Source organism: Equus asinus, chromosome 8 (genome assembly GCF_041296235.1).
Source record: "Equus asinus isolate D_3611 breed Donkey chromosome 8, EquAss-T2T_v2, whole genome shotgun sequence".
Classification (NCBI taxonomy): Eukaryota; Metazoa; Chordata; class Mammalia; order Perissodactyla; family Equidae; genus Equus; species Equus asinus.
This window is the reverse complement of record NC_091797.1, coordinates 78,762,902-78,780,574: the sequence shown is the minus strand read 5'-3', so window position 1 is coordinate 78,780,574 and position 17,673 is coordinate 78,762,902. Positions and strand designations below refer to the sequence as shown.

General features: G+C 46.8%; 1 protein-coding gene across 10 annotated transcripts in view; it reads left to right on the top strand.

The window, feature by feature from the left end:
• The window catches only part of HECTD4 (HECT domain E3 ubiquitin protein ligase 4), a 186,251-nt gene that overhangs the window by 148,250 nt on the left and 20,328 nt on the right, over positions 1–17,673 (top strand). For all 10 annotated transcript variants that reach the window (XM_070516101.1, XM_044775849.2, XM_070516099.1 and 7 more), the window contains exons 54-62: positions 611–747; positions 2,556–2,716; positions 6,953–7,134; positions 8,330–8,535; positions 9,092–9,222; positions 9,531–9,736; positions 11,357–11,536; positions 14,671–15,977; positions 16,991–17,198. In XM_070516101.1, coding sequence (XP_070372202.1) covers positions 611–747; positions 2,556–2,716; positions 6,953–7,134; positions 8,330–8,535; positions 9,092–9,222; positions 9,531–9,736; positions 11,357–11,536; positions 14,671–15,977; positions 16,991–17,198 — 2,718 coding nt within the window. The remainder of the gene's footprint in view (positions 1–610; positions 748–2,555; positions 2,717–6,952; positions 7,135–8,329; positions 8,536–9,091; positions 9,223–9,530; positions 9,737–11,356; positions 11,537–14,670; positions 15,978–16,990; positions 17,199–17,673) is intronic.

The following is a 17,673-nucleotide window of genomic DNA, read 5'->3' as shown; positions in this document are numbered from 1 at the left end:
TGGGCACTTGGTTTGTTTCTACCTTTTGGCTATTATGCATAATGCTGCTGTGAACATTTGAATACAAGCTTTTGTGTGGACATGTGTTTTCATTTCTTTGGGGTGTATAGGTAGGAGTGGAATTGCTGAGTCATATGGCAACTTTGCTTAACTTTTTGAGGAACTGCCAGATTGTTTTTCAAAGCGATTACACCACTTTACATTCCCACCAGCAGAGTAGAGTCTGAGGGTTCCAATGTCTCCACATCCTCACCAATACTCAGTATGGTCTGTCTTTTTGCTTATAGCCATCCTAGTGGATGTGAAGTGGTGTCTCATTATGCCTTTGACTTGCATTTCCCTAATGACTAATGATGTTGAACATCTTTTCGTGTGTGTCTTTTCACTTCTCTTGGAGAAATGTCTATTCAAATCCTTTGCCCATTTTTTAATTGGCTTATTTGTCTTTTTATTGTTGAATTGTGAGAGTTCTTAGAACTTTTTGTTGTGTTATCTTCCAGACTGAGCTTTCTTTCTTTTTGGTTTAACTAAACTTAGAGGGTATTGTTAAATGCTGTAGAGCTATTTTAGCGCTTGCTTCTGAAAACACTTCTCCCTCTACCCTCCTCAGGTCTCACGGTAGTAACTCGTTCTCCGGACAGCAATAACGTAGCCAGCAGTACTGTTGGAACCGCTCTGCCAAAATTTGCCATCAGAGGGATGCTGAAAACCTTTGGGCTTCATGGAGTCGTCTTAGATGTTGATTCAGTGAGTGAATAGCCTTTTATTTGCCCTGAGACTTTCATGCCCAGACTCCAAGCATCTTAAGAAGTCATTATACAGATGGATTCCTCTTCAAATTAGGGATGAAGAAACCAGGCTAAGTGCTGTCATGCCGAATGACTTGCCTGAGATTTTCTCATGGGCCCAGAGCAGGGCTGATGATGGATAGAGGCTCTTAACTCTCAGTGCTGTCAGCTCCTTCAGCCCATGCTGCCTCTGCCATTGTTTGCTGTCAGCCATGTTCGAACTGTCCCGACGTTATTTCTACCCAAGTTCTAAGGGAAAATTCTCTCGTTGTCCTTGATGAATGGATGATCTATCACTGTCGTGATTGTCATACAGACTCAAATCAAAGAAATAGTTTTGTGATTTTGATCACACTTCTCACTGGGTTTCTCAGCCTCAGTTTCGCTATATGTAAAATGAGTGTATTAAACTAGATCAGTAGTTTTTGTCTCCAGTTTGCAGAGCCCTCTCATAGGGCTCAGTGTGCCTTTGGGGCTGGGCAGGGGCAGAGGAGAAGGAACAGAAGAGACTGAGTGAGACAAAGATGAAGCTTTCTTTTGAAAACAGCGTCCTATTTGAAAGCCATGACAGCATTACCCTAAGGTTGCATGCATGTGCTTCATTTAAGAAGTTCCCATGCAAGAAAAATGGACGAAATAACACAGTGCAAGCCTAGGCATCTCTGATTAAGAAGTATTTATCTACCACATTGATGAGAGACAGATGCAGATAATGTTAGGTACCAGTAATGCTTTGAAATGGAAAGTTTTACGTCTTCAACTGACTCCATTTTACCAGAACCTAATTTAAATCATTACATTTTTAAAAGAGGTTATTGGCTAGTAGTTTACTAAAATGAACTTTCAAGTAGAAAATTCCATCAGTAATGCTGTTAATGTCCCAGCGCCTTCTGATACAAACTTCTGATTGCTGGTTATCAGAAAGTGTATAACTGACAATATTTTGTTAGCAATGGAAATGTGTGAAATTAAAAATTAGAAAAATAGAAATTTTGTTTAAGTAGTAATTCTTTTATTTCTCAAGTAGTTTGATTCCCTTTATGTTTATAATAATCCCTAAATAAAAATTACATTGGTATTTGAATTCAGAATGCATATGCATGAGCTTACTTTTTATTTTCCTAGTAATAAAATAGAGCTATCAGACATATTCCCAGCTTTTTACAGAATTATTAACATAAAAAGAATGGACATAAATTTTACCTGGCTACATTGTGTGTTGAACTCTTACTGAAACATAGTGTAATTCTCTTTAAATTTCTAACTCATGATTACATGGAAGTTCTTCAATTTATTGTACCAATTAAAATTTGCCACCTGGAATGAAAAAACTAAACACACTGTCAGTACTAACCAGATGTCTTTGAACTTTAGACTCAGTCAATGAGATGAAACTATCATTTATTGCTATAAACCTTTGGTTTTATGTACATACATATGTATATTAAAACTTGGGGAGGGGCCGGCTCGGTGACGCAGCGGTTAAGTGCGCACGTTCTGCTTCGGCCACCCAGGGTTTGCCGGTTCAGATCCCGGGTGCGGACATGGCACCACGTGGCAAGCCATGCTGTGGCAGGCGTCCCACATATAAAGTAGAGGAAGATGGGCATGGATGTTAACTCAGGGCCAGTCTTCCTCAGCAAAAAGAGGAGAATTGGCAGCAGATGTTAGCTCAGAGCTAATCTTCCTCAAAAAAACAAACAAACAAACTTGGGGAAAAAATCAGTGCTCAAAAAAACAAATAGACGTTTCCTTTTGCTATTGTAGGTAAATGAATTGGTGCAGGTAGAAACATACCTACGAAGTGAGGGTGTGCTGGTCCGATACTGGTATCCTATTGATATGTTGGAAAGGCCCCCAGCAGGCTACCGAAGGACTGCCACCAATGGGCTGGTCACATTGGACAATACCAACCTTCAAATTCACAGGTAAAGTTGAGCCCTTCTTTCTAGTGGGTCACAGAAATCCACTTACTGTGTTTTACCACACATGCTGTTCATTGTTGACGGGAAAGCTTCTCCTTCAGAGCTGAGAGAGAGAGAGAAGGTAGCTAGTAAAGATAACAGCAGAATTGCAGGAGTTGGGAAGAAAAATTTGGGGATCCAGTGTCCCTTGGCCTATGCCACAGGCACTGTGCTGTGAGTTGGGGGGCGGGGTTGAGGGGTAGCTGGAGATTTGAAGAATGTGGAAAATTATGAAGAGTAAAGCAAGTCAAGAAGAGATGCAGTCTGTACGGAAGTTGAAATATAATGATGTACACCTGAAATTTATTTACTGTTATAAACCAGTGTGACCTTAACAAAAAAAAGGAAGCGTGGATAATTGTTAAAACCAGATCATGGGTGCGTTGAGTTTGTTATATCCTTCTCTGCATTTTTGTATGTGTTGGAAAATTTCCATACAGAGAAGTGTTTTTAAAAAGTCACGTTTGACCTAAATCCATAAAATAAGTGAAATGGGTAGGGGAAAAAAAAGAGAGATAACTAAGAGGCTGTCCAGGCACTGTGTGAGCAGTCAGCTCATTTCTCTGTGAAGCTAATGAGGTTTCCTTGAGTGCCTGCCTTGTGCCTAGCACTGTGCTGGGGTCTCTAAGGGAACACGTGCCTGCCCTCAGTGGGTTAAAACCTAAAGATCTGGCAAATTCCATCACATGCACCTATGAATTGTTTCTTTTGGTCTTAAAAATTCTTGGAACATTTCAGGGGAATATATAATAAATGGACTTCTCTAATAAAGGTTTCCATAAACAATTTTCGTACTGTTCATCCATTAGCATCACAATTTCTCATTATATTGTCAATTTTGAACCAACTTGAGTATATCTCCAGCTTAGACCTCTCGCTGGAATTCCCGAAACACATATCCAACTGCCTGCTTGCCATCTCCTCTCAGATGTCGTGTCACCCTGTGTGAGGTGGTGTGAAGTTCAACTTCACAGTCAAATTCACAAGACCAAAAAAGGCCACACTTGACGTTAGCTTCACTCAGAAAGATACAGGATGGGCAGCATGGTGTGCCACAGGTGATGTCAGGCGTGTTTTTTCAGCAGGAGTCATCATAGTTGTCCACACAGAAGCTCAGGAACTATTCTCTTACCCCACCCACCCAAATGACAAGCCCGGTGTGAGGGCTAGGCTTCACACGGCAATGTGCATATGGTGTCTGAGCAGCCCCGTGTCCCAAATAGAAGCCAGTATCTTTTGTAAATCATCCCAGTCCACATGCAGCTTGCCAGTTAGGAGTCATTTTAACCGTAAGCGATGTGCCTGGTAATGTTGCTGATGGTCTACTTTTGTCAGGTTTCAAAAGGACAGGGCTGAAACAAGTTAACCAAAATCGATTCCTTTGTAGGTAGTCAACAAGGGTTTTGTTGACTCTTTACTCACAGGTAATCTGATAGGCCCCTAAAATGTAGCATGTGAAGTGGAATCTGGATTTTCCCCAAAACCCCTCCTTCACTGGTCTTTCCGTATCTGTAAGGGGCACCACGAGTCATCCTTTCTCCTTGTTATCTTGTGTAACCTGTCAGCAAGTCCTGTTGACTCTTCCTCCAAAATATGTCCGTAGTCTGTCTGCTTCTCTGCATTTCTGCCGCCACCACACTAGTCTAGGCCTCAGCTCTCTCTTCACCCCACAGCAGTCAAAGTGATCTTTAGAAGCATAAATCAGATCACTTGCCTCTCTCCTGCAGTTCCGACCTTCTCATGGGCTCCCATTTCTCTTGGAGTAGAATCCAAACCCTCACCCTGGCTCAGGAAACCCTGCGTGCGCCTGAGTCTCTGCTTCTCCAGCGTGCTCGCCTTCCGCAGTGCTGGCCTTTCTGTTTTTCTCACACACGAAGCTTGTTTCCTCCTCAGCGTTCCTGTGTATGCTGTTCCCTCTGCCTGGAATGCTTTGCCCAGATTGCATGGCTGTCTCATTCTTATCATTCAGATCTCAATGAATATGTCACCTTTTCAAAATGGGCTTACCTCACCATCTAATCTGAAATAAGCAAGCAGTCACATCTTGTCGTAATACTGTATTTTCTCTTCCAGGACCTGACATTTTTGCTTGTTTTTTTTAATTTTAATTTGTGTGTCTCCTCCCACTAGAAAATAAGCTTCCAAAAGAAGAGACTTTGATTCTTTCCTGGAGCCCCCAGTGCCTAATCTGGACCCTGGCTCACATTCTAGACTAAATATTTGTTGAAAAGAGTTCCCCAACACATATGCTTGGATATCAGCACAATACTATTAAAAGGGCCGGCCCGGTGGCACAGCGGTTAAGTTCACATGTTCTGCTTCTCGGCGGCCCAGGGTTCGCTGGTTCAGATCCCGGGTGTGGACATGGCACTGCTTGGCAAAAGCCATGCTGTGGTAGGCATCCCACATATAAAGTAGAGGAAGATGGGCACTGATGTTAGGTCAGGGCCAGTCTTCCTCAGCAAAAAGAGGAGGATTGGCAGTAGTTAGCTCAGAGGTAATCTTCCTTAAAAAAAGCTCTTAAAGCTTTATTTACTCTCTTTGGTATTTTTAGGAAGTGTCTCTGCTAGACGAAACCTATTGACTGGGGACTAGCAGCTCAGAGAAAAGGCAAGAAAGTGCTTTGTAGAGTTACGATCAGGCTGCAGTTGTGGGTGTTTATTCTCAGGATTAATACAGTGATCTCGATATTGGGGAAATATGAAACATGCTATCCAGGTTTGTTGGATCAATAAAGTGACTGGATTTCTGGTCCTAGTATGGAGGTCTACGTTGTCCAAAGCACTCATGTGAGTTTGAGAGAGAACTTAGAAAAACAAAGGGTCTAGGAGAGGCCTCGTCAGCAGTAGCTTCAGAGGCACCCAACCCAGAGCATTGTTCCAGCCTCGTCCTGGCAACTTCCGCCTTTGAAATCTGAGGAGAGGACTGTGGGGAGTCTGAAGGGCTTCCAGCTGTCATACTCAGACCTCATCTGTTTTGTTGCCCGGGTCCCATGACCTGTGCCAGCTGGTGGAGATGAGAAAGCACCTAAAATGCAGCATCTTCGCTGTTTTCTTTTTTATCTTCACTTCATAGCTCTACAGACTCATCAGGTGATATACGTTGGGTTGTTGTTTCTTTAATTGCTGTTACACCCAAATCTGAGTTATGACGGACCAGCGTTAAATTTAATTCCGGTCAGTCAGCAGCTATCAAATGACCCCTGTTGACTCTGGGTGGGTTATAGACCTAGACTATATAGAAACAGGAGGGCTGCTTCTGACTTGCCTTTTTAGTTACGTGCTTAACACCAGGCAGATTCTTAATTATGGTGATTCGCTAGTAAAACACAGGGAGCCTCCCCTATGCTTAGTGTTAGCTAGATTAGATTCTTTACCAAGAGATGTAGTTCTAAATGAGACCTGTTTAGTCACTAATGAGCTGTTATTCAAGTTCAATGCCAGTCACTTCATAAATTCATCACATAAAGAGTGCTCACAATGAGCTTTTTTATAATAGCTTTCTTGAGATAAAATTCACATACCATACAATTCACTCATTTAAAATATATAAATCAGTGGTTTTTAGTCTATTCATAAAGTTGTGCAACCATCACCACAATCAATTTTAGAACATTTTCATCACCCCAAAAAGAAATCCCATACCCATTAGTAGTGAGTTCCCATTCTCCCGTCCCCTAGCTCAACCACCAATCTATTTTCTCTTTCTGTGGATTTGCTTAATTCTGGACAATCCCTATGAATGGAATCATATACTGTGTGGCTCTTTGTGTCTCGCTTTTTTTGCGTGGCATAATGTCTTCAAGATTCATCCATGTTGTAGCGTGTATCAGTACTTCATTCCTTTTTATTGCTGAATAATATTCTGTTGTATAGATTTGCCATTCATCAGTTGATGGACATTTGGGTTGTTTCCACTTCTTGGCTACTGTGAATAATACTGCTGTGAACAGACGTGTAAGTTTTTGTGTCAACATCTATTTTCGTTCTTTTTCCACAGTGATTTTTGACTTGAGAAAATCCAAACCTAACTAACTGTGGGTTTTTGTTTAAAGTACTAATGACTCCCTTAGAGAACAGAACATGGGCCCAGAAGCACAGCCTAAGATGTATCCTTTCCTTTCAGAAGCCTGCAGCCTGGTCCCATGTGGAGGCCGGGGCGTCAGTGCTCATTGTCTCTCCCCTGCCTTTTTTCTTGCAGGGAGCTGCTGCGATGTGAGGCTGCGCTGGCCAGGCTGTACTGCCGCATGGCCCTGCTCAATATCTTCGCCCCCAAACTGCCTCACTTGTTTACCCGCCTCTTCCACATCCCTGCCGTCCGGGACATTACGCTGGAGCACCTGCAGCTGCTGTCCAATCAGCTCCTCGCTCCTCCCCTCCCAGGTAAAACTTGGCTTTGCTACCCTCGCTGCAGAGATTGGCTCTGGCCTGGAAGAGCCCAAGAGTGAGCCAGGCCCCAGCCAGGAGCTGTGCTTGGTATACTCGTTCTCCACGTGAGGGGAGGAGAAATTCGAGCACGGTACCTGTAGATTAGTATGGACAGATCACACTACGAGCTGTGATTGTCTTGGCAGTGCTGTCTCACTCTTTGAAAACTATAGTACTCACTTCAGTCATTATCTTTTAAGCATTCATTGAGCTTCCCAAATGAATTGTGGATCAAGGAAAACTGTCTTATTCATGAAGTCTAGCCACTGTTCTGTTGCCACAGACATTCCCCCTGGCATTGTAAAGAAAGGGAAATGTTCCTGCCATCAAACTCCTTCAAAGCAGACCGAATTGATTCACTGTGACTTGAGATGGAGCTGTTGTGATGGGCCACCTTGTGCGTGTCTGCTAACCTTGGGGCCCCGGGGTGAGGCCCGCTGCTGGGTGTCTGTTCCCCTGGTGAACACTAAGTGATGAATCTGCTCTTGGCCCAGTTGAAGACTGAGGGTCCCCTTCTGTCTTCCTGTGGCGCCTTCACTTCTAGCCTGCTCCCCTTGACCTCCCAGCAGCTAAGATGGGAGCAGAGGTGAGATGGCAGGTGGAACTCTAAGCCTAGAGGGCATCTCACAGCCTGGGGCCCCAGCCAGTGTGCATGTGCTATGGCTCCGCCAGCCCATTCCAGCCCCTGGGTCCACTGGCTCTGAAACATACCTGGAAAGCTTTCAAGTGCTTATGGAAGAAGCTTTGCCTTAATGACCTAACTCTAGCTTCATGAACCCCACTCTGTGCCATGCTAGTGGTTCCTTGGTGTGGCTCGGGGTGGACCAGGGCAGCTGAAGAGGTCAGGCTCTGGGAACTCCTGAATCCAAGCAGCTCCCCTTCTATCTGCTCAATAGACCTGGGCCTCCACTTAGGATTTTATTTTAGGAAACAGTCTTGTTGCTTTAAAGAAAGCCAAAATTGAAAGACCGCTGATCTCCTGAATGCCCCCTTGCAGGATCTGATGGGTAATGTCTGGTATCCAAGACGATACGTCCAAGCTGACCCATCCCGATTACCTGGACAGATGGTTCATGGTTTGTCACTTAGGACCTCACAGCCATTGGCAGCTGTGCTTCTGGTAAACTTAGGTTTTCTTTCCTGTCCCCAGACGGCACCATCAGCTCCAGCTCAATCCTCCTGGCACAGTCTCTGCAGCATTGCATCCATTCCCAGAACTGCTCGGCCACGGACCTCTTCTACCAGGGCAGCTCCCAGACGGTGAGAGAGTGGCTTAACGTGGCCATCACACGGACCCTGCACCAGGGTGAGGAGAGCCTTTTGGAGCTGACGAAACAGATCTGCTCTTTCCTGCAGGTAAATCTAAAGCTCTAATGTCCCTGAATTAGGCTTTCCCTTTTTTTTTTTTTTTTGGTGAGTAACATTAGCCCTGAGCTAATATCTGTTGCCAATCTTCCTGTTTTTGCTTGAGGAAGATTGTCCCTGAGCTAACATCTATGCCAGTCTTCCTCTACTTTGTATGTGGGACAGCACCATAGCATGGCTTGATTACTAGTGTGAAGGTCTGCACCCCAGATCCAAACCCATGAACCCCGGGCCTCCGAAGTGGAATGCGTGAACTTAACCACTATGCCACCAGCTGGCCCCGGGGCTTACAGTTTTTAATTGGAAGTCTTATTGGCTTGCAAAAATGACTCTTTCTTCCTGAAGCTTCCCTCCTCATTGGTCTCCTTTTCTTTGAAGCGCTCCTGCCTTGTCCCATCTGTAGTGTCCTTCCTCCCAGAGGGCTTTCTTGTCCTCCTGAACCTATGACAGTGTTTTCGTGGGCTCTGTCCTTCGCCTGGGAGCTGGGAAGATGAAATGTTCTCCTGTGTTTAGCCTGTGGCTTTCCTTGTTAAATTTCTCTTTGCAGACAGCACCAGAGCAGTTCCCCTCTGAAGAGTTCCCAATTTCGGAGTCCAAAATCAATATGGATGTTAATTTCCCTGGGGCGGCTTTTGTCGTTGTATCTTGCAAAGAAAGTCAGTCTGGATTCCGCAAAGAGTAAGTTCCCTGTTCTCCAGAAGATCATGGTGGGGAGAAAAAAGCAAAATAGGTTATGGTGAAATTGACAGAAGAAAAACTCAAATTGTGTTTAATCTTTAATGCATACTATATTTGAAAATAATTTACAGTCCTTCCCATATTTCCATGTTTTGGAAATTAGTCTTTATAAAGACTGACCTTCTAAAATGTGGTAGAAATGACTTAACGTTTGCCCAGTTCTCACTTACTCTCCTCATGACAAAGCGTTGTTGACTCTCCCTGGTACGCGTGGCTGGACGCTCCTCACGCTCATCCCTCCTCCTCAGCTCCTCTCTGTACAAGGCACCGTGGGCGCGAGTGCTCGTGTACGGGCTTGGCCACAAAGTGAAGCGAAATGGCCAGCTCAACCTCATTGAGGCCGTCTGTTATCCGCGGGATGCGTCTCCGGCCAACACGGGGCTCACGCCTCCTCCCACCACCAACCAGTACCCTTCTGTGATCCTGTCCACGGACAAGGTCCACATCAAACTGGGTAAGACTCTGAATTAGCTCATGGTAATAAGAACAGCTTGAAGTCATCCTCTACTTTCCTTCTTTCTGAAGATAGAAAGGATTTGGTACCTTGATGTGTTCCAATTCCTATCAGTAAAGAACAGGACTGCTTGGGGCAGTGTATTTTGGAGGCCATAGATTAAAAGAGCTCCCTTTCCTGCCTGGGGAAGGCCTGGCAGATGCTGCCCAGACTGTGGTGGGCGTTCCCTTTCCTTTCACAGGCGTGTGCTGGGATACCTGCTGTTTAGAATGCGTGAACGGAGCAGTCTCATCATTTAACTGTAATAATCCCAGTTGCCTTTTCTCAAGTTCTCATTAAAACCAGATTCTCTCAGGTGTGATGTGGCTCCCCGGGGCACAGGCTGCAGTGAGCGTCTGCTCCGCATCTAAGTGGTAAATAGCCCAGTGGCCCGGCTGGGAAGCCCAATTGTAATTGTCTCCCTGGCATCCTTTGATAAACCTTGGCGGTTTTAGATTTAGAGGAGGGCTCTGTCTCTGTAGATCCTGAAGCTGCTGCTGACTGACTGCTTTATAGACCAGGGCCAGCTGACGATTTCTGAGTAAACACACAGGAAAGGAAAACCTAGTCAGAGACTTCCACTGCCCTTCCTTGGCATGTTTGACGAGAAAAGACGGACACGTTTGCTAGAGAAGATTAGGAAATGTATTTGAACTTTCATGAAAAAAATGGCCCTTGGCTTCTCCGTAACCCCTGTCCTGGAGACATTGCATCTTTAGGAAATGAAAGGAGATTTCTTAAGTGATTTGGTCATTGCCAAACAACTTTATGATTTCTTTTCATGAGGGTCTATTTTTCCATGGTATTTTGCCTATACCAGCTGTTTTTTAAACTCTATAGTTAAAAAACAGAAGCTCTCTTGTCTTCCCTATCATTCCCCAATTATCACTATGTAAACATTCACCCCAAAGTGCAGGCCAGTCAATAATGTTCCTTCTGAATTGTCCAAAGACCTCTGACCTCCTGGCTTACATCTGACCAGGGCTTGCAACCAGGCAGTTGGGGTGCCTCAGAGCCTTTGTCCTCTGCCCATAGGCAGCTTTGGTCACAGTCAGGCCCCAACAGTGACAGAAGGTAATACAAGAGAATCCAAGCCCAGGACCCTGGTAGTGCCTAGTCTGGGGGATCCCTTGCTGGTCCACTCTATAAACCCAACATAAGCTTCATGCTCTTGTGGGATTGCAGCCGCACCAAAGGGCTGATTATTTCTTTACCAAGTTGGGAATATTCCAATGAAGTGTCTTTTAAAGTCTGCCTTCCTGTTTCCATGCTGGGTCATCAGACTGATTGGTGTCTAACCAGCTGAGGAGTGTTTCTCGTTCCTTGTTCTTGTTGCTGCCCTTTGTCCCGCTGTCACACCAACAAGTGGAATCCTTAGAGGGATGTCCTTTGACTCCTCCTGTGCCTGGCTTCTGACTCTGTCTGGAGTGTCGGGGAGTTACATTTTTCCTCTCACTTCTGGCAGAGGAGTGGGTGGGCTTTATGGCTGTTTCTCCACATGCACCTGGCAGGTCCTTTTCTTAGGCTTACTTTGATCAGATGCTGCCAATCGTGAGCTTTCCTCCTGGGTGCCTCTTCTAGGGGTGTCTCCACCTCCTGGAGCCGTGCTGGTGTTGCATTCTCTGCCCCTGGAATTCCCACTGGCTATGGCCTTCGCAGAGCAGCTGCTGTCCTGGAAATCAGAGGATGGCGAAGGGAAATCCGAAGATGAGCCTGACACCATCCCTACGTCTGTCCTCCTGCAAGTGGTGGAGCTGCTAGGTGAGGCTTACCTCCCCTCAGGATCAGGGCCCGGGGTAGGGGGTAGCTGTTGGTGCCTGAGGAAGGAGCTTGTCACATGGGCGAGGGAACAGCCACAGGGGGCCCAGGCAGTGACATCCTCTTTCGGGTTGCTGCTGTTTGAAGTGGGCTTGGGGAATTGAGTGTAAGATGTAGCCTAGACTTCCACATGGTTTGCAGTGTATTTCCATTGTTTTGAGGGTGGTAACTAACCATGAAAATAAGATTAATTTTATCATACTTTACTTGAAAACATAGATATATGGCATTATTATAAACTTGTAGCTGAAAGGTGGCATGGAAGTGAACGATGTTGAAAAATCAAACATTATGACTTCATAGGTCCTGAAAAGTTAAAAAGGGGTTGCGTTTTGGCAAAACTCAAGGAATGGCAAATTTAAGAGTTGAACACTTACCATATGTAAATTTACCTCAAATTTCTAAATAAATATTGAACTTTAATTAGTGATATGTCTGCTTAAGTGTCTAGAGATAAAAAATACTGATGTCTGCAACTTATTTTGAAATAATCGAGAACTAAAATGAGTTTAAGGATGGATAGAGGGGCCAGCCTCATGGCTCAGTGGTTAAGTGTGGCGTGTTCCACTTCAGTGGCCCAGGTTTGCAGGTTTGGATCCCAGGCATGGACCTACATCACTTGTCAGCCATGCTGTGGCAGTGACACATATAGAAAGTGGAGGAAGATAGCACAGATGTTAGCTCAGGGTGAATCTTCCTCAAACAAAAAAAGAGGAGGATTGGCAATAGGTGTTAGCTCAGGGCTCATCTTCCTCAGCAAAAAAAAGAAAAAAGGATGACTAGAAAGATAGATAGACAGACATGTAAGAAAGCAAATACAGCAAAATGTTAATGGTAGAATCCAGGTGGTGGGCCTATGGGTATCATTTACCAGTGATGTAAATGTGAGAAATAAAAGAGGACTTCAGTGACCTGGAGAACAGCCAATGAGCCCTGCTCCTCAATGCTGCATAAGAATGTGGCCCCAGTCTTGCCAGGTATTATTACTTTTTATTTCAAGAAAAGCCAGAAATCTAGGTATTGATGTGAATTTCCAATTTTTTTTTTTTTAAGATTGGCACCTGGGCTAACAACTGATGCCAATCTTTTTTTTTTTTTAAGGATTGGCACCTGGGCTAACAACTGATGCCAATCGTTTTTTTTTTTAAGGATTGGCACCTGGGCTAACAACTGATGCCAACCTTTTTTTTTTTTTTTTCCTGCTTTATCTCCCCAAACCCTCCCTGTACACAGTTGTATATCTTAGTTGCAGGTCCTTCTAGTTGTGGGATGTGGGATGCCGCCTCAACATAGCCTGATGAGCGGTGCCATGTCTGCGCCCAGGATCCGAACCCTGGGCCGCCGCAGCAGAGCGCGCAAACTTAACCACTCAGCCACGGAGCCGGCCCCCAAATTTTTAAATGTTGGTAACTAAATCAAATTCTTTAAAACTGGGCAAGGGATGGGGTGATGGTGAGCAGGGACCCACTGTGGGAACGAGATGGCTGTAGCTGGTCTCAGCTCATGGGCCACCGTTGCCCTTTTGGTGGAGCGTTCTCTCCCAGGCCTCCTCTTAGATAAGTGGCACATGGCAGAGGAAGGACAATGGAGGAGGAAATGTGAGCTTCCGAGGGCCTGGCTCTGGACCCCATTGGCATGAATGGATCCATGAGCACCCCCATCCCATGAATTTATTTCCAATTAGGATTATCAAACAGCATCACCCCTGAGAGCAGGCAGCTTAGTCCCCTCCTTTGTAGCGGCTGGGCTTAATCAGAGATTCTCGATGTCAGGCAGACCCGGCCGCTGGGACTCCCTGTCCATATCATGGCTGTGAGTAGAAGGTACACACTTGGCATGAAGGGGATCTTGCTTCAGATGTGGAGTCCATCTTGTTGTTCTAACTTCAGTCATTCTCATGCCCTCTGTGTGTGATTTCTACTGTGTCTCTGAATCGTGCCTGTCAGCATTTATTTGTTTGTTTTTATGGCAATCAACTCCTTTATTCTTTTTTTAAACTTTAATTTTAAAGGAATTAAAAGATAGATAGATAACTAGAAGATAAGGACAAAAAGATAAATAGGGGCTGACCTGGTGGTGTAGTGGTTAAGTTCATGCACTCTGCTTCAGCGGCCTGGGGTTCATAGGTTTGGATCCCAGGCACAGACCTACACACTGCTCATCAAGCCATGCTGTGGTGGCATCCCACATACAAAATAGGGGAGGACTGGCACAGATGTTGGCTCAGCGACAGTTTTCCTCTAGCCAATAACAGAAGCCAAGAAATAAACTATCTTCAAAAAACTAAGATGGCTGGCCCAGTGGTGTAGTGGTTAAGTTTGTACACTCTGCTTTGGCAGCCTGGGGTTCACAGGTTCAGATCCTGGGTGTGGACCTACACACCGCTCATCAAGCCATGCTGTGTCAGCATCCCACTTAGAAAAACTAGAAGGACTTACAACTAGGATATACAACTATGTGCTGGGGCTTGGGGGAGGAAATAAAAAGATTGGCAACAGATGTTAGCTCAGGGCCAATCTTCCTCACCAAAAAAAGCATACCTTAAAAAAATATATATATCTATATATATATACACACCAACCCCATGAGAAGGCTTTCTTGATGACAAAATCAGGACTAAAAGAGGAGTTCAAAAGGACTAATTTTTCAGTGTGTATTTCTGTGCTGTCTAGTCAATTTGGATTGTATGCCCCCAATAGTGAGCATCCCATGGTTCAGGAAACACTGTTCTAGTGACTTGACAACTTGCTTGGTAACCTTATGGTGAAGAAAATAGTGATTCTGTGGCCCAAGTTACAGAAGCCGTCTGCCACACAGTCACGTGGCATGGGGGTTAAGGCCGTAGGCTCTGGGGCCAGCCTGCCCGGCTCTCCCTCTGGTAGCTGTGTGGCCTTGGGCAAGTCCTCTAGCTCTTTGAGCCTCTTTTTCTTCCTCTGTGAGATGGGGGGAGTACTGTAGCACCTGTGTCACAGTGTCGCTGTGAGGGTTGAATCCGTTAGAGCACTTAAAGCAGTGCCCGTCCCACTGTGAGTGCTGTGTGAGTGATTCCTGCTGCTCCTGTTCTGTGTCTGTCTCAGGCAACTTCCTGTGGACCACGGACATGGCGGCCTGCGTGAAGGAGCTTGTTTTCCATCTCCTGGCAGAGCTCCTGCGCACAGTGCACGCCCTGGAGCAGAGGAAGCACCCTGCTGGCCTGTCCTCGTCCATCGCCCTCCAGCTGAACCCCTGCCTGGCCATGCTGATGGCCCTGCAGTCGGAGCTGCATAAGCTGTACGACGAGGAGACCCAGAGCTGGGTCTCGGGCGGCACCTGTGGAGGCTCGGGGGCAGTGGCGGCCAGCGACCAGGGCAGGTTTTCTACGTATTTTCATGCCCTCATGGAAGGTTGCCTGGCAGTGGCTGAAGTGACCCTGCCTACCAACATGAGTGTCACAGCCAGCGGGGTGACTTCAACCACCACCCCGAACCTAAGTGACTCGTCCTCCTCCTCGTCCTCCTCCCCAGGACAGACACCCCAGAGCCCGAGCCTCCTGTCCAAGAGGAAAAAAGTGAAGATGAAGCGTGAAAAGGCCTCCTCCTCCGGGAAGCGCCAGTCCTCCCGCTCGGTGGAGTCAGACCCTGCCATGCTCAGCATTGGAGGCAGCAAGCCTGAGGACATGCTGTGGTTCCATCGAGCCCTTACCTTGCTCATCATCCTCCGGCACCTCACCAGGAAGGACCCGCAGGGGCTGGGCGTGACGAGCGATGCCATTGCAGACGCCTGCCAGGCCCTGGTTGGCCCCACTGCCCACAGCCGCTTGCTGGTGATCTCCGGAATCCCCACCCATCTGGACGAGGGCATCGTCAGAGGGGCCATCCGCAAGGCCTGCAATGCCCACGGCGGGGTCTTCAAAGACGAGATCTACATTCCCCTGCAGGACGACGAGCCCAAGAAGCCGAAAGACAAGGCCGAGGGCGGTGAAGGGAAAGCCGAGCCGGAGAAGACCCTCGGCTTCCCCAGCACAGACAGCTTGGAGGTCAGCACGTCTAGCAGCCTGACCCCCGCCGTGAGCATCAGCGCATCTGCTTCCACCAGTCAGGCCTCTATCTGTAGCTCCCAGGGCATCTCGCAGACGGTCAGTGACCTCTCTGTGGATCCGCTGCCCTCAGGCCTCGAGCTGCCCATCCCTCCTGGCTTGTTGGAGCCCCACGTGGTGTCCAGCCAAGAGAGCCTAGACATTTCCCTGTGCAGCACTGGTAGCCTGGGCAGCCTGGGGAGCCTGGGGGAGCCACTGGACAATGCAGAGACAGCCTCAGTGTCAGACATGGGCTCCATGTACACGGTCACATCCCTGGACAACCAGCCCCTCACGGCACGCCCCATCAAAGGCTTCGCAGTCGTGGAGGTAACAGCGCTCATGCTTGAGCAACCGCTAAAATCAAGAGCAATTTGAGTCCCCCAGGCCTCTTCAAACCTTCCAGTATTATTTCCAAGGGATTAACTAATAGGTGACTTTGGGGCACTTGGGGGCTCCCTGAGGCAGCTCTGAGAGACAGCGGTGATTTATGATGTTGAGTTTCTATGTGTGAGGTCCCATCTCTAAGAGTGCTGTCAAGTCTGATGTCCTGAAGTAAGTGCAGTTCATTGCTGAGTGGCGGAGGGAGGCAGAGGGGCTGAGCTTCCCTGATGAACAGGCTTCATGAGGTGCGTTCCCACTCAGGCCCCACTGGTGTGTTTTTGAGTAGCCTTGGGTTGTTTTAAACATTGCCATCAGCAGAAGGAATCTTCACCGAGCAGCGTGAGAACAGACTCTCCCCATGCTGTTCTGGGTGATTCTGAGTTTCAGGTGATGCATATGTTGCTGGGTCACATTTCCATGTCAAGTCCCGTCTGTTTCTTGGGCCTCCTTGTTCAGAAATCCCTCATCCTGTGCCTTCCCGCACCTCTGTGTAACAGGGCCCAGGCTCAGAGTGAAAACCATCTGCCCCTTCTTGGATATGGAGAGAAAGGTGCTGTGAAGAAGTTGCACTGCCTTGCTCTCTCCTAGTGGGATCTGGAAGGAGAGCTCCAGGACCCAGTGGCTGGTTTCCTCCTCAGACTCACTTTACTCTATCTGCCTTCTTCCTGGGGGCTCTCGGAGCCGAGCATGGACTTTAGCCCCCTGGGCATCAGGGTAAAGCCACAGACTTGGCCAGGGTTTAGTGACAGAGCCTTCCAGTCAAGTTGTTCCCCTCCAGGTTACCACTGTTGGCACGTGGGAGAGACTCTCCCAGGAAGGCCAGCTCGCCCAAGTCGGGCAGGACTCAGAACAGTCAAGGCCAGGAGAGGGTTTCAGGGAAAGGCGGGAAGGAAAAAGGTCATTCCTGCTGACTGGGCCACTCTCTCCTCAAATCCTGACCCTTTGCTTTGTTCACACAGATAAGATCCCGAGCCAAAATCGAGAAAATTCGAGCAAGTTTATTTAACAATAATGACTTGATTGGTTTGTCAAGTTTGGATGGTGAAGACGAATTAATGGAAATGTCAACGGAAGAGATTCTCACTGTATCTGTAGTAAATCAGAGTTTGTTTGATACTCAGGGGAGCCCAGGGTTAGAAGATTATTTCAATGATAAGTCGATTAAAGGTGAGTTACCAATTTTTTTTGAGCAGTTTTAAGTTTACAGAAAAAATTGACTGAAAATGATCTCCCCCCCGCCCCATGCCCAATTTCCCGTATTTTTAACATCTTAACTTAAAAAGGAACTCTGGGGCATTCCTGGGGGTTGCAGGTTTAATAAGTGGTTCCATGGGTGTTGGGGAGGTGGGACAGGAGGTTCATTGCTTGGCTGACAGAGGACGCGTTGCGCGCATCTTCATGTGATGTAGGGAGAACATTCCTGCCGGCTCCCAGCTGTCAGGGCTCTCCAGGCCATGGGGCAGCACCTGCCATTGGCCCTCCGTGTCCAGCCTGCCAAGAGACCACCAGGGATGGCTATGCCACAGCCCACTGCAGGCTCCAGTGTGGGCTTACATTCAAGTCATATTTTCCTTTTTGTCTAGCCAGGTTTCCCGTTGTTCAAGTTCAAGTGTATTTATTTTGTTCTGCTGTGTGGAGCTAG